This window comes from Clinocottus analis, unplaced genomic scaffold (assembly GCF_023055335.1).
Source record: "Clinocottus analis isolate CAN_PGR_092001 unplaced genomic scaffold, fCliAna1.0.p SCAF_6, whole genome shotgun sequence".
Classification (NCBI taxonomy): Eukaryota; Metazoa; Chordata; class Actinopteri; order Perciformes; family Cottidae; genus Clinocottus; species Clinocottus analis.
The window spans coordinates 8,101,950-8,116,822 of NW_027176218.1; the positions used below are offsets into that span (position 1 = coordinate 8,101,950).

The 14,873-nt window shown below is 41.3% G+C and overlaps 1 protein-coding gene across 2 annotated transcripts in view; it reads left to right on the forward strand.

The window, feature by feature from the left end:
* Window positions 1–14,873, forward strand: part of syt7a (synaptotagmin VIIa) — a 60,138-nt gene that overhangs the window by 15,527 nt on the left and 29,738 nt on the right. For both annotated transcript variants that reach the window (XM_068602259.1, XM_068602258.1), the window contains exon 2: window positions 10,448–10,551. In XM_068602259.1, the coding sequence (XP_068458360.1) occupies window positions 10,448–10,551 (104 nt within the window). The remainder of the gene's footprint in view (window positions 1–10,447; window positions 10,552–14,873) is intronic.

A 14,873-nucleotide genomic window follows, 5' to 3' on the forward strand; every position in this document is an offset into this window, starting at 1 on the left:
CTTTTTCACTCTCCAGCCTGAACTTACACTCCCTCTATTATTTCCCCCCTCAGCTACGCCAGCAATAGTTAGCCAAATGACATCCTTGTCCTGATGTAAGGGTGATAATGTCAAGTAGGTGTGAGAGCAGTGTGTGAGGGTGTGTGTGTGTGTGTGTGTGTGTGTGTGTGTGTGTGTGTGTGTGTGTGTGTGTGTGTGTGTGTGTGTGTGTGTGTGTGTGTGTGTGTGTGTGTGAGTGAGTGTGTGCGCGTGTGTCACTCTGCTTAATGGCAGTAGCCAAGCCTGCCATTTATTCTCTGCGGCCCTGCCAGCCAGATGGACTACATCACCGTATTGGTGGACGTGACAAACAGTGACATCTTGCTCGGTACTGCAGGTATTATGGCCACTTCTGAACTCTGAGATGAAATTGTCTGCAGTAACAGCAGCAACACACTCATATCTCCACAACAGCTACTATTAATATGCATGTGAGTAAGAATTGAAGTCCACAAGGACTGGTAGTTGTGGAAGACTATATTTCCCATGAGCCCTTGACTGTATCCTGCTGCGAGCAAGCAGCTGCATGGCACCGTCAATATGTCTCAGTCTGCTGGGTACTACCCAGCTGTAAATTGTTGACAGTTACACAAGCAAACACATCAATGGGCAGTCAAGCAACAGACAGTTGCCGAAGGGCCGTCCGTCCAAGATGACCTTGTGCTTATGAAGAGCAAATTATGTTAATACAAAACTGTCTGTTTGCAAAATAAAACTTAATTCTGTGGAACGTGATGCGTATTTAATTTTAGTATTAATTATTAAATGAGATTTTTGGAAGAAACCCACTTCTGAGTCAGAGGAAGCCGATACAGTTTATGTTATAGGATATATTTCATTACTTTAATTTGTCCTTCCAGTGACATTGGCTGATGCTAATGAGAGTTATTTTCTGTGGTGTCTGTCCAGCTGGAGTCTAAAAGCAGAGGGGTATTTAAATCTCCTCCTGACACTGAGCCAATGTAGTGTCTTCCCCGAGGCCAATGCTCAGTCCACAGCACCAAAGAGGACAAGATCACTCAGACCATAGTGGAGCTTTACCGTTAATGCACAGCGGCTGACGTGAAGGGTCACCTGGGAAAAAAGGTGGTCACTGGAGAGATGGGTTTCTCTTTTCTATTTGATGAGAGCAGCAGCCACTAAAAAAATATAATGCTTCCTGAAGAGGAGATACTCTATTCTCCCTCCGCACTCACAGTGTACAATAAAAATACAGTTCGACAGCCTGTTGCAAATACCAAAACAATTCGCAACTCATTAATTTCCTCATTTAGCTGTGGTGCACCTGCACATCCTCCCCTCGTCAGCACTCCTGACACCAGTTGTGAAAAGTTGTGGTCAGAGGCAAGGCACAGGATCAGTCATCGCACCAGCCGAGGGTACAGGTTAGTCAGCGTGAGGATTTGACTCAAAGGAAGTGAATGCCCCCTTGCAGAAAGACCAAGAAATGTAGGCAGACATACAAATGCAAAGTCTGACACGCACGGATGGCATCAGGTCATGAGAGGTCTGTCTTTTCGTGGCTCTTTTATGGAATCAGAAACATGACTTTGGCTGAGTTCATTGGCAAGTCAGTACTCCAACCTCTATCTAGAGACGAGGATTTACCATCTCCCGGGTTTTTATTACCTGGTCTGTCCTGCCGGTAATACAGTGCTTTTAATTAAATTAGGAAGGCAAAGGTAGAGGCAAACTGAGTCTGTGTCGCTTTTTCACATAAACTTTGCTTGGTAGATGTATGTCTGTTTTGGTTGTGAATAATCCTGTAGACGTCTTAAACTAAGCCCATTGTGTAGTTGCGTGGTGTTTGATGAGATTTTATACCATAACGGAGATGTCTGGACTAGGCTGCTTCCCTCTAATTTAGCTGTCATTCAATTAAAGTTGCACTCGTCCTGGCAATACTTTAATTACACCCTCAATAATTGTTTTCCCGTTTTTGATGGAGCAAGACTATTTAGGTTGATATCTTTATGTGAAGAGTGGCATTGACAATAGCACATGGATACAAAAGCGCACAAGTGTCCCAACAAATGCACAAGCATACATACCATGAATGCAACTCTGCCCTGTATCCTTAGGCAAATACAATTGACTTAGGCTTAGATGTTATATTGCCACCCACATGATACATCTGAAGCATCCGGGAACTCTTTGTCTTGGTTGCCCACATCACCAGCAGTGAGCTGATGATGTGGGCAGAAGGGGACTGTAGGCCTGTATGCATATGCACAAGCTTCACAAATTGCTCCTCAATAGCATTACAGTTGAGCCCCTCTTCCCTCACTCCCACTCTGCTTTTATTCTGCACTGTTCTCTCTCCACTTTCTTGGTTCCTTCACATCCCTAAAGCGCATGTGTTCCCACTCATGTCACTGTGCTTATGTTGTGTCAAGTGGTAAAGTATGTTTTAGTGTTTTAAATTTTGAAAACATGCAATTATTGTCTTTTTTTTGGCCGTAACTGAAACACAACTTTTAATGCAGACGGTAAAGGTGATAGAGCAATGAATTGGAGGTGGCTGTACATTAGATCACAGATGATAAGGTGATAGAAAGTGAACATCGAGAGGGTGTTGGAAGTCAGAGGTGCGCAGCAAAATGTTTGACACAGCTCATAAGACTATTTCTATTTTGGGCCTTGATGAATACATCCATCCAATAGCTATGGCACTTATTCTAGAGGTTTGTGGGTGGAGCTGGAGAGGCTGTGGACAGAGAGCTCAGCTAAACCATTAGCACCACTTTCTGTCTATCTTTGAAAGGCTTGGCCAACATTGTACCTCGAGCCCAAGCCCCAAATCACAATTTGTCAAGAGTGTCAAGTTTGAGCAATACTGTTTCGATGCAATACAGCCCGGGTCTCCGGCCGCGTGGTGTCGGTGTTGGTTCCCAGCGGGGCAGTGACGTGAAGCTCTTCTTCTGGTTGTAGGAGCCGCTGCTGCCGGGGTGGAGCTTTCTACTTTAATAATGGATTATTTCATAAGGGGACAGTGCACATTAATAAAAACATTTCTGTAAATGCGGCAAAGTTGACCAAGAACATATTTACTTCCCACCGGAGCTCCAATCGCAAGTCGAAGGCAGCAACAAAGCCAGTTCTGTCTTATCTTAAAGCTAATGCTAGCTTAATTAGCTCGCTAGTTAGAAGGTAAAATCAGCCAGCGACAGCTCTCATCTCAGACATCAAAATCACGGGTTACCATCTTTAAATGAAAAAGCTACTTCGTCTACCTCTGTGTTAAATGAAGGTCCCATTGTTTCAATTAGTTTCAGGTGATAAAACTCTCAGAACACAAAGCTTGACTGGCATAGCGTCAGTAAGGGAGGCAGGGCGGAGTGAATAATCCGTTAGAGTAATAATAGACATACTGGAAAGGTTGGAAATTCAGTGAGGAGCTGCCTGATTGTAAACTCTAACTTTGCTCGCACACATAAAATAGCAATTTTATTAGCAATTTAATGCCCATGAACCAGGAATAATGTTAGTCATGGTTGACTTAGTTTACAGCTCCCAAGCTCATTACTGAGATGGACACTACTCTACCTCCAGACTATCAACAGCTACCATGTGGATTTAAGTCAATAAAGGCAAAGGCATCAGTGGGACTGGTGAGTAATAGATTGTTTTTAACGGTGTGAGGAAGCCATAACATAAAGCTGTGGGACCACTAAACAGGGGAAGCTCATTCAGCTTGATCAGGTTTCTACAATAAATAACATTTATCCCAGTGCACTCGGGACAGGAGGTGAAAGTGGGAAGAGTATATAAGAAAGGGGGAAAGGTGAAGTTGATGTAAATTCAAGAGGTTCATCTTTAAAGGACAATCAGTAATCATGTTTATGAATATTTTCTTTAATCCTGACAGGGCTGGCTCAATCCAAGTCACCTAAATGTGCAATTTGCTGGTAAACTACACTGACAAATGTGCACTGCTAAAATGTAAGCCAGGCAGGCAGATAAGTTAGCCTCTTTTAAAGTAGGGTTTTAGAATCATCTGGTGATATATGACTCTAATCCATTTTTAATGTGTGTTTGATGCGAGGCAGGAGGGGCACTTACAAATTGGAAAACAAGTGGCCTGTGAGGAAGCATGAGGATAGTGTCCAGGGTAAATGTGTCAGGTCCTTCTTGTGGCTTACATATGAAAGTCATCAATTTCAATCTGAGCAGTTAATTTAGCCTTTCTGAGGCAGAGCTGTTGGGAGAAAATTAAGGCAGAGACACTGATAGATTATGTGATAGATCAAGACCATGCTTAGTGCATACACATCCAGACCAGAGAGATTAGATGTAACCAAAATGTTATCGTTATCACTGATACATAGTAAATGAATATCCTCTATCATTGATAGATCATATAAATTTACAACCCACTGAGATAACAGCGGTAAAATTATCTCAATATTAATGATTTCAGTTTCTGGAAACTAGGGCTTCAGAAGTCATACAGAAAAATACAACATATCAATATCATAAAATGTTTAATATGGCTGCATTTTTCATGAAAGGCCAAAGCTCTAAGAATAGGATGATCTGAAGAACAATAGGTTGCCCAAAAAGGTGATGTAAAGTATTACAGAAGTCATCAAACAGCTGATTCTGTATGTGGCTCTTTAAATATGCTGAAAATAAACATATTTAGTAATCACACATTCATTATTTTTATTGCAGTATGTCATTTTAGTATTATGCAGCCTGGCGTACTAAGATATTCGGTCTATTCATTGAGCATCATATTGTGAGCAGGCTGCGGTGGTTTTTCACAAACACTCCTGTGAGTATTTACTATTAGCATGCACTTGATAAGAAAACTGAGTATTTTGAAAATGTTTTATTTATGTGGGTATTATATTTGTTGAAGCTTAAATAATTACATAAAATGGTCTATGCCAAAGGATATCTTAGCCATTATACATACTCATAAATATACATTATGAATTGTAGAATTTACCCAAGTTACATAAGAGCATGAGTATGTGGGACAAAAATAGCATTTGTTGTATTTAAGTTATTTTTTATATAGTGTATATGTTTATCTGCTGTATGTCAGAGAAATGCAGCACTTGATTTTCTTCCCTTGCAACTTTATTAAAACATTATCACAGCTTCCATTCACTTAGATCCCAAGTGTCCAGATCTTGTTGGCTTTTATGGGTGATTCACCCATTCAGTGTCAGAGGTGCTAATAAGATGATGGTGCCATTATAGGTGACACCATGCATGTGTCACATGACATCTTGCTGGTCCGACTCCATCCCGGCTTGTCATCGGGCTGAGATGGATCTTATCCCTCATGTGAGAGCAGACAGAACGTGGGTGGCAGTCCTCTTACTGTCGCTGTGAAACAGCCTCTGTGACAGCACAGCAGTGCTGCAGCTGAGCCACAGGGTGCATATAGGGACAGAGGACAGGCAAAGCTCGCTGTAGCCTAAAGGGGATGCAAGAGACACTCACTCTCACCACAGGTACTATCCACCTGTCAAAACGTCCCTGGTTGCTCTACGCATCCCTGTGATCTGCAGCAAATGGGACTTTGGTGTCCATTGTGGACACCGGAATTGTGTCATCATGTTTCTCCACGTCGTGTAAATTGCTGCAAAGTGCATAAACTCAACATTACCACCATTTTCCCAAAGCATGCGCCAGCTTTGTAACTAAATTGATGTTCCCAATACTTTCCAATTTGCTTTTGACCTTTGCTGCCAATTTGCTCGAGATAGCTAAACCATCACAAAGAACATACTGTCTTGTGTTGTCTCTCAAAATGATCGCTGCATAAAAATGTAACAATAAGGGGTTGTGAAACGCACTTACAGCCAATAATGTGTGAGAAGTCCCTGCCAAAATGAAATTCTGGAACACAAACAATTATATAACATGAATGTGTTGACAAAATCATGTTAACTTGTAGCATCTTGCATAAAAAATGTAAAAGAATTACGTGTTTTGCTGCTCAAGTACAGTTAGGGATGCTGATGCCTTTGCAATTAAAAGCACCAACCTGCAAAACTTTGTTAAACAGTTTCTGATCTTTTTTTGATAACACTCAGTAAGTTTCATAAGAATTAGAGGGGACTGAAATTTCTGTGACATTTTCATACCCCACTAAAATAAATAAATACAGAGGGCTGTTTGGACGCAATTAGAATAATAAGTCAAAAGTAAATTAAAATTCAATTAAACTAACGTGAATACATATGTGTCTTCGTCTGTGAAGCTAAAGTGCTGAGAATCAACTGAGCAACTACTACTGCTGAACAACATGCTAACAAACTATAGAAATGGTTTAGAAAAATGACCGGCCTTGTGCTACAATCCCCAAACCTTGTGAATAACCATCTATTAAAATGAAGCATGATTCTGAAACTGTAGAACAGTTTAGAGGTGATTTGACATTTTCAAGGGGCTCAATGTTTTTTTTTTAGGGATTGTAAATCAAAAACAAACACCAATGCCTAACGGTATGTTCTTTCAAATAGCTGTGGGAAGGTTCACAATGATGTCTGCATGGAGAAAAGAACTGTCAATCATCTGTCATACGTCCCACTTGAAATTACGTTCTGTCTTAAGCCAACGCCTTTTGAGCCTTTCTAGACTGTCTGGCTTTGCAACAACAGTAAAAAGGCTAAAATAACTGCTCTGGCCACAGCATGAGTAGCAACCACAAGGCTCACTGTGTGAAATGGCACCTTATCAGTTTATTCCACAATGACATTTACGTTAAACCACCGTATTTAGTAATTTCATCACCATCTCCATCTTGAATCTATGTTACCCTATTCCCCACAAATAATTTTGTGCGACTGAGCAACAGACAAATTGTTAGATTAAACATTTTCAAATATATATGCTGTTTATCTCCCTTCCATCTTTTTTTCTCGAGAAATAACACCAAAACAAAAGCAACGAGCTGCGGCGGAGCCAGAAGGTAGATGGAAGCAATTTGAAACACTCAGTATCACAATATAACTGGATGTAAGTAAGATTTTTCCGTTGCACACAGATTGTGCCTCAGAGGGGACAGACTGCACAGACATCTGAGTGACATCTGAGGATTACCCCAGCAGCAGCTCAGTGGTTACAAAGAGGGCAGTACCCAGACTCCCGTACAAGGAGGGGGCACTTTGAAGTGGCGATTAGGCTGCGAGCTTTGCACCCAGAGCTTCCGAGGCACTACCCTCTACACCTCAGACAGAGCATAAAGATGCAGTGTGGCAGCTTTGCTGACTGGACACTGCTCCAGTTCCGCCTGTCCAATTAGCAATGTCTTCTACCCCTGAGGACTGGTCCCTTTCTGCTTGGCTTAGCTCACTGCATGTGGGACGGATCACCTACATGCACAGTCCCACTGTGTGCAACCACAGTAATGCTTGTTGTACTTAATGCTGCTATGCACTAAGAGCCCTCCATAAAAAAGACTGTTAGCTTTTCCTACAAGTTCTGCCTCTGAGTTAACCTTAAATGTCCACATTTAACCTCAACGCAACTTGGCCTTTGTTGTCCTCTTCAGTGAGCTCATTTACGCCATCATTGCCACCACTCAGCCCAGTGCATTCACTCTTTTATGTGCATGTAAAAGAGATAGCCACTGAAATTGAAAACAAATAAGCGACTTTCAAGATCAAGAGTGCTCTGACTTCTAAAGGCTTCTGATCGAAGGGTTCAATGGCTTGTTCAGCTCACTTGTCAGTTTTAGCGAGTCGTGCCATCTCTGTTGGAAGCATTTTTTCAGTCCTTACCGAGTTAAATGTAGTGAAAATCACTATATGTTACATGAACAGTTTCAGCATCCAAACTCTGTTTCATCTTTCAACTTACAAATGCATCACCTGTTTGAGTATTCCAAACTGAAAATTGTGTTTCGTTGAAGGGGAAAGATAAATTGAATTTGCTGAGTGCTGTGATAGCTGTGTGTAGTGCAGCCTTCTCTTTCTCTAATGATGCCTCTCTTTCTCCACAGCCATAGTGCTGAAGATTTGCATATCTCCCTAATACTGAAACGCAGTGTATTTCCTGCCTTTTATTCCTCCACACTGCCTGCACATACTCCTCTGAAGCGTCGAAAAAGGAAGTATATATTCCATGAAGTGGGAATCCAGCTCTCTATCTACTGAGTGTGGTAACGTGGCCTCTGTGGATGCTGCATTGTGTATTGAAGCTTTTCACTCACTCAGCTGTCATGACTGACACAGATCATAAACCATATCACCCTTCACCCCACCCCTGACCTTCACAAAGCGCACGGGGCGTTGGGCCCTACATCAGCTGCGGGCTTTCACAGATCCACCTGACTCTCTAAGCCCTTCAGAAATCTGAACATCCATCACTGGGTCACTTAGCACTATATGCTACTATAGATGCCCTGCGTTGGAAACCAGTTTCTTATTCAAGATTCATTGCCGCCCTTGCTAATGTCATGGTATCTAATGGACTTAACTGTATTGACCTTTTATATGATTATACAGTAACAGAGTATATAGCCTGCGTCTTTTTTTTAAGCACCTATAAATAGTGATATTCATCATTCAGGAGCTGGCTGTGTGGCCCTCTCATGCTTCGGAGGGCATGGATGTGCCTTTTTTACCATTAGCAGTCTCTTTGGCTGTAGATAAATAATGATGTAGGGGTCACTTGTAACAACTATTACGATGATTATATTTCACGATCAGTCAGTCCGGAGCAGGTGCTCTTGTCAGGAGATAAACTCATGTAATGTGTGATGTTTCAGATGTTTAGAGTGCTTTTTTATCAATCAGGCAGCACCTATCACAAGGAGACGTTGTAGGATACAAACTAGATTGACTTGTGTTTCTTATCTTTGCACCACACAGTAACTCCTCTAGTAAACAAAAGCTTTACTGATACACTGTAGCGTGATTAAAAAAGAGAGTATTAGAACAATTATAGAAATCGCCGTCCTTTATCTCTGAGGTGGTGCATGACACATGATTATGAATGTGATTCTTTGATTGTTATGAATAAAATCAAGACAATCAACAGAGGAATGGTGAAGTGGATTAACAAGAACATTTTAAAAACATTGTTTCCTAAAGATTGCTGAAGTTCACTCACCTCCATATCTCCCTGCAAAGTCTACAGTCTTTCACCATCCACAACCCAAGATTTTCCCTTTTTTGCCATTCCCATACACATGTCTTTGCAAATGCACAAACTAAATGGTTCATTTGTTACAGTCACACTCTAGAATTTGTTTTATAATGGTATTTTAAAGGACTGTCTAACAGTAGAAGTCCAATCATCATCTACCTTTCATTAAATTTGCTGTCAATGGCAGTTTTGTATGAACACTTTTTTTCTCACTGCAAGTTGCCCCAGGTGTCACATCGACTTCAAATCAGTAGTCGAGGCTGAGTGAAGACTGTGGAATATAATGCTGATCCAGTTCTTATTTTCCACTGATCCTGCTTTTGGAGCTCGCCTGTTCCCAGAGGACATGGCGAGGTGGAGAATATAGCAAAGATCCAATGGAGGAGTGAGATGAAAAGGCCAGTTGTGACAAGCAAAGGAAGGGAAGGAGAAAGCAATTGGGGAGAAGAGTAGAAGAAAAACCCCGTTTTTGAAAGGAAAGCATGGGTGTTTGTCAGGGTTTGTCACTTTGTCACTCAGCAGTGTGAAAATGCTTCCTGACACCCGCTTATCACTGTATATTTAGAAATCAGAATTGTTAGGAAATCATGAATTTGAATACATTAGCATCCTCCCCGCTGTGCAAATATCAAAGCTCAATGAGGCTTCATATCCTTGTCCTCTAAAGTGGATGCCATTGAATTGTTTAAGTGCTCACGATTTTCTATCCACTTATTGTAACAGTATCATGTAAACAGACACAGGCGCACAGGTGCAGCTGTGAATTGTCTCCTCACACACATCCACTCTCTCTCAGCAAAACGATGATGTTTTTTTATGACTCTCTTCCAGAGCCACCTCACTCACTGGGTATCTACTGATACCCATTAATCATGAGCTCTCTTGTATTGTCAGCCAAGCATCCTCCTCCTCTCCCTTTCCCTCTCCTCCCTTCTCTTTCAGCCTGTCAGTTAACAAGCTGTGACACCATGACAGTGATGTGTGTGCAACTGAGTGATGCCTGGCTGCAGCCCTTATTGGAAAGATATTGAAATGCTCCAGCATGAAGGGGGCAGTGATGAGATTGTATTTCTCGGCTCCTTATGACAGAATGTACAAATGGCAGCTTTGCAGGCTTTTCAATTAGACGGGGAGGGGGAGCTTTATTTTTGGTGGACAACATGATTCACTGTGACATACAATCAGCTCTGTTGCAAAAATCACGTTTTTTTATTTTACACACAATGAAGAAAGTTTAACCATGTGTGCAAATCCAAGCATCACTCATTTTGTTTCTCAATGTCACTTCTGTGTGCAGGCTCAGTGGCCCTCAGTGTGTTCCTGGTCTCCCTCGCAGTGACAGTGTGTACTGTTTGGCTGGTGGCTCTTTGTGGCGTCTGTGGTTGGTGTCAACGCAAGCTGGTGAGTTTAAACACGCACACGAACACAAGTTTCATTAACTGATACTGTACATGTTCTGTTGTCACGTTTGTTAATCTTAACATGCTTTGTCTGCTGTGATTGTACTTAAAAAAGACACTTTGGTGCATTGAAAAAACAATAATGTCTGCAAATTTTATGAAAAATATCATGTGCGTGTTGAACCGAGAATTTTAAACAAAAAAAAAAAAATAAAATAAAAATATATATATATATATATATATATATATATATATATATATATATATATATATATATACATATATATATATATATATATATATATATATATATATATATATATATATATATATATATATATATATAATTCAAAGAAAATATAATTAAATGTGGCAATATACATCATTCTGAAATGCATATTTTTACAGTGTGCTATTGAGCTTAAAAATCAAACTTAACAACAGTACCTATTTACTTTCCATGACTGCATGTTGCTGTGTAAACACAGGCCACGATGGCATCAGTGGCCACATGACCACTTAATCTCTCAGAAAGACACAGCTCCAACACCCGTAAACTGTGCTGATTCAGCATCAGTACCAGTCCACTCATTGATGAGAAACCGAACACAGATTAAGCACACTGACCTCTAATACAGGGCATGTCATTGTGATTACATGGTATAAAATGTGATTGATTAAACAGAGGCAACCACTCATTAGGCAGACAGAGCCGTATGGCTGAGTGCTACTTCACTTGGCTGATTTCTTTTAGATTTGCATGCCTTTAAAGTTAATTGATTTCTGATTCATCTTGTACTTGTACTACCCGGGAACACAGGTCACCTATTTCAAGTTTAATGTTGGCTCGAGCTGGTTTCAGATCACCATTGCACTGCTGTGAAATCTATGCCTGCCACGTGTCTCCCTACACTCTACCCTTTGCATTGCTTGAATCCCTAGAAGGTGACTGTAACTCGATTACTTGTCGATGCTGTTATAATGTATATGAACCAGGGAGGAAATAGTCTCTGCTGAAATGGCACAGTGATGCAGGCAAAGCCTATGTATTGCTTGTGGAATGTCGTTTTTATATTTGCTATTCCAAATTTAAGTAAATGGAGCAGTGACGGTTGCAGCGCTGGATGGAGGTAGTTCTGCTGGCAGCATCTTGGAAAGGGCCTGAAGTCCTCTCCGGAGCACTGCTCTATGTAAATGGATCTTATTTCCATCCTGGGACTGAGTCGTGCAGCAGCCACAGAGCAGGCCGGACTGGGATACGGTGACGATCTCTTGGTCGTATGACCCTGTGACGGCCACTATCCACCACATGCTCGCCCACAAGAGGATGTGCTTCTATCTCAGTGGAGATGCTGTTCGTGCATGTCTTATTTTATCTTTCCTATCAGTGCATCTTGCCCTGGTTAGCCTACTTCAGGGTGTGTGTTTATGTGTTTAGTGGTGGTGGTGGTGGGTAAAACAGAGGGGCAGTAAGATGTTAATTAAACCCTTTGAAGTCTTTAGACCACTTACTTTGGGAAAAAATGTCAGCCACCCACTGATGTGTGAAACCACATTAAACACAGCTGCTTAATGTACAAAATAATTAAGTGTGACTGAGATAAACTGCAGTCCTGACTATGTTGATGAATGTGTTATTGATGGTGCACTACACGTCGACGAAGCGTTGTGTGACATTGTGTTGATCATTTTCTCACATTAGTAGCTTCATCCTTAAGGTGTGATGATTTCTATATGTGACTAACAACCATGAAGGCGCTGCAGCTATACAATCTGTGTGTTACAGAAATTGTCTCCGCTGCCTCACTTCCCTTGATCTCTTTATCCGTTGTTTTCCATGGCAGCCCTATATTCCCTGAACGCATGATTAGAATACATATACAGTATGATTTGCATAAACACGGTTACTTTTAACTGATACCCCTCATTATAGATGCGTATCTAGTATGCTTTGAAATCACATTTTCTATGCACAACTATTCATTTGGTAAAAATTGCTCAATGGTTAATGCTCATTTTACATAAATGGACCACGTCTAAAACTTTTGTTTATGATGCTTCCGAGCGTACTCTTTGACAGTGTCAGCTTTCATAAGAACAAATGTTTGCCTCAAGCTTCACGTGTCAGTTGCGAGTGGGCCCATGCAAGCTTTGGTTATGATTCATAGGTTAATAGACAAGACATTTTGGGTGAGTGTTGCTTTTGGTGTTTTCGCTTTGGCAACCAGTGTGATGGGTTTTATTTTAAAAGTCCTCATGTGCGGTCATCCTGAACGTCTCCCTCCTGCGTGGCTTTCTGTTATCTAAGCCCTCTGGAAGAACTGTGCAATGAACGCTGTAGTCCCCTTCTGCTGCCTGCTCAGCTTGCGTATCGCTGTTTATAGACGCTTCAGCGTGACATTTTTAGAATATGTGCTCAGCCAATATCAGTTTTAAGAGCGCCTTCACATTTTTTATTCCGGTTTCACAGCAAATATTTGCATGCATCAATTGATTTTTTTGGGGTGTTTTCATGTTTGACCATTTTTCTAAAAAAAAATGTTGGAATTAGAGACAAAGTTGGTGACAACAACAACAAAACAAAGCAAACGATCACATGGCCGGTAAGCCGCTGCGTTGCGGGGCTGCTGATTGTCAGCAGGGGCTCATGTTGGAGGTGTTGGGTGGGATTTTCGGATATCAGAGGTGGTGCAGCTAACATCTGTTTGAGCAGCAGTGGCTGTTTGGCATTCATAAACCCTGCTTGCTCCTGTGAGCCCTGCTTGTTCTCTGACATAGTTGTGAGCTGAGATTGGACATGACCAGATTCACAGCCTGGTTCAATCCCTGTTGGGCTCATATCAACAATCTTCTGCATTTTGGGAGCATTAACTGGAAGGGGTTCATAGTTGTTAGGAGGATCATAGTAATTATGCCAATCAGAGGAGCTGTGGAAATCCATAATTATAGAATTGCTCAAAGGAGAATTGTCAAAACCATTGTGAATACTATAATAAGAGCACATTATGTAGATCTAAAGCCTTGACCTGTCATATTTAAGTGACATATACTGTTGGTGGTGATATGTAAATATTAGGTCTCTGCCTTTACACGCTTTTCAATGTCAGTGAAAAACTCCACAAGAACACAAGTATTTTTAAATAGATTGTTTTGACAGATGCTGAAAACGACTGATCGTCTGATGATTTAGCAGCGGATGACCATTTTAATAGTGTCCTCCTCTCTAATTATGGTGTGATGTGGGTAATATTGAGCGAGCATGTAGACTCTTGCTGCCTGCTAATTCACAGCAAACAAACACAGCTGGGTGTTGGAAGGCAGTGCACTGCCAACTGAGACAGAGAGAGTGGTAGTTTCACTCTGTCTCCTCATGTCTGGATTCTTTAAAAAAAAAAACCTCAGCATCACCCTAGGCAGTCCAATGCCAAGTTTCTTCTCACAAAAAAAAATCTGTGCCCCGTACACATGGAGCCTCAGTGGGCTCCATTCCTCTTTCTTAATACGGCACATCCATTGGGATGCCTGTATAAATAACTGAAACCGATAGTAAACACAGGAAGTCTGTCGCGGTTGTTGGGTAATCTGTCAGTGTTTAAAACTCATTAAAGATATGTGCAGTCATCAAACTCAGCATATGTTTGCCCACTTTTGTCAATATACTGGATTTATTGTTTGAAGCGTCACTGGTTAATTTTCATATAACCGTAGGTCCTGTTAGTTTTTCATCAAAATTTGTTTAAACTCATTATTTTTTGGGAAATTTATAAAAAATGTGTTCTTCCGTATTCCACATTCAGACCCTTAACTCAGTACTTTTGTAGAAGCCTCTTTGGCATCAATTACAACGTGGAGTTCTTCACGGGTGAGTCTCTACAAGCTTTGCACACCTGGATTTGGAAAGTTTATCCCATTCTTCCAGGCAGATTCTCTCAAGCTCCTTCAGATTGGAACAGCCATCTTCAAGCCTCTCCACAGATGGCCTAAGATTTGACTTATGTGAAATGCTTTTTTTTTGTACAGGGAAGAGTTTTTCCTTCTGGGCATGCAGATGTTTTAAAGTTTAATAGTCGTCCGTACGCATATTTGTGTTCCCAAAATGCTGTACGCTCAAGGATAGTCAGAGAAGGGTCCTTATGTCTTTCCAGCGTTGTCTTGGCTATATGCTTCGGGTCATTGTCGCACTGAAAAGTGAATAAGTTAACCCTGTTCTGAAGTTGTGTGAGCGACAGAGCAGGGTTTCTTCAAGGACCTCTCTGTATATCTGCTGCATTCGTCCATCCCTCAATTCTGACCCGTCTCCGCCACTAAGCAGCACCCACATCG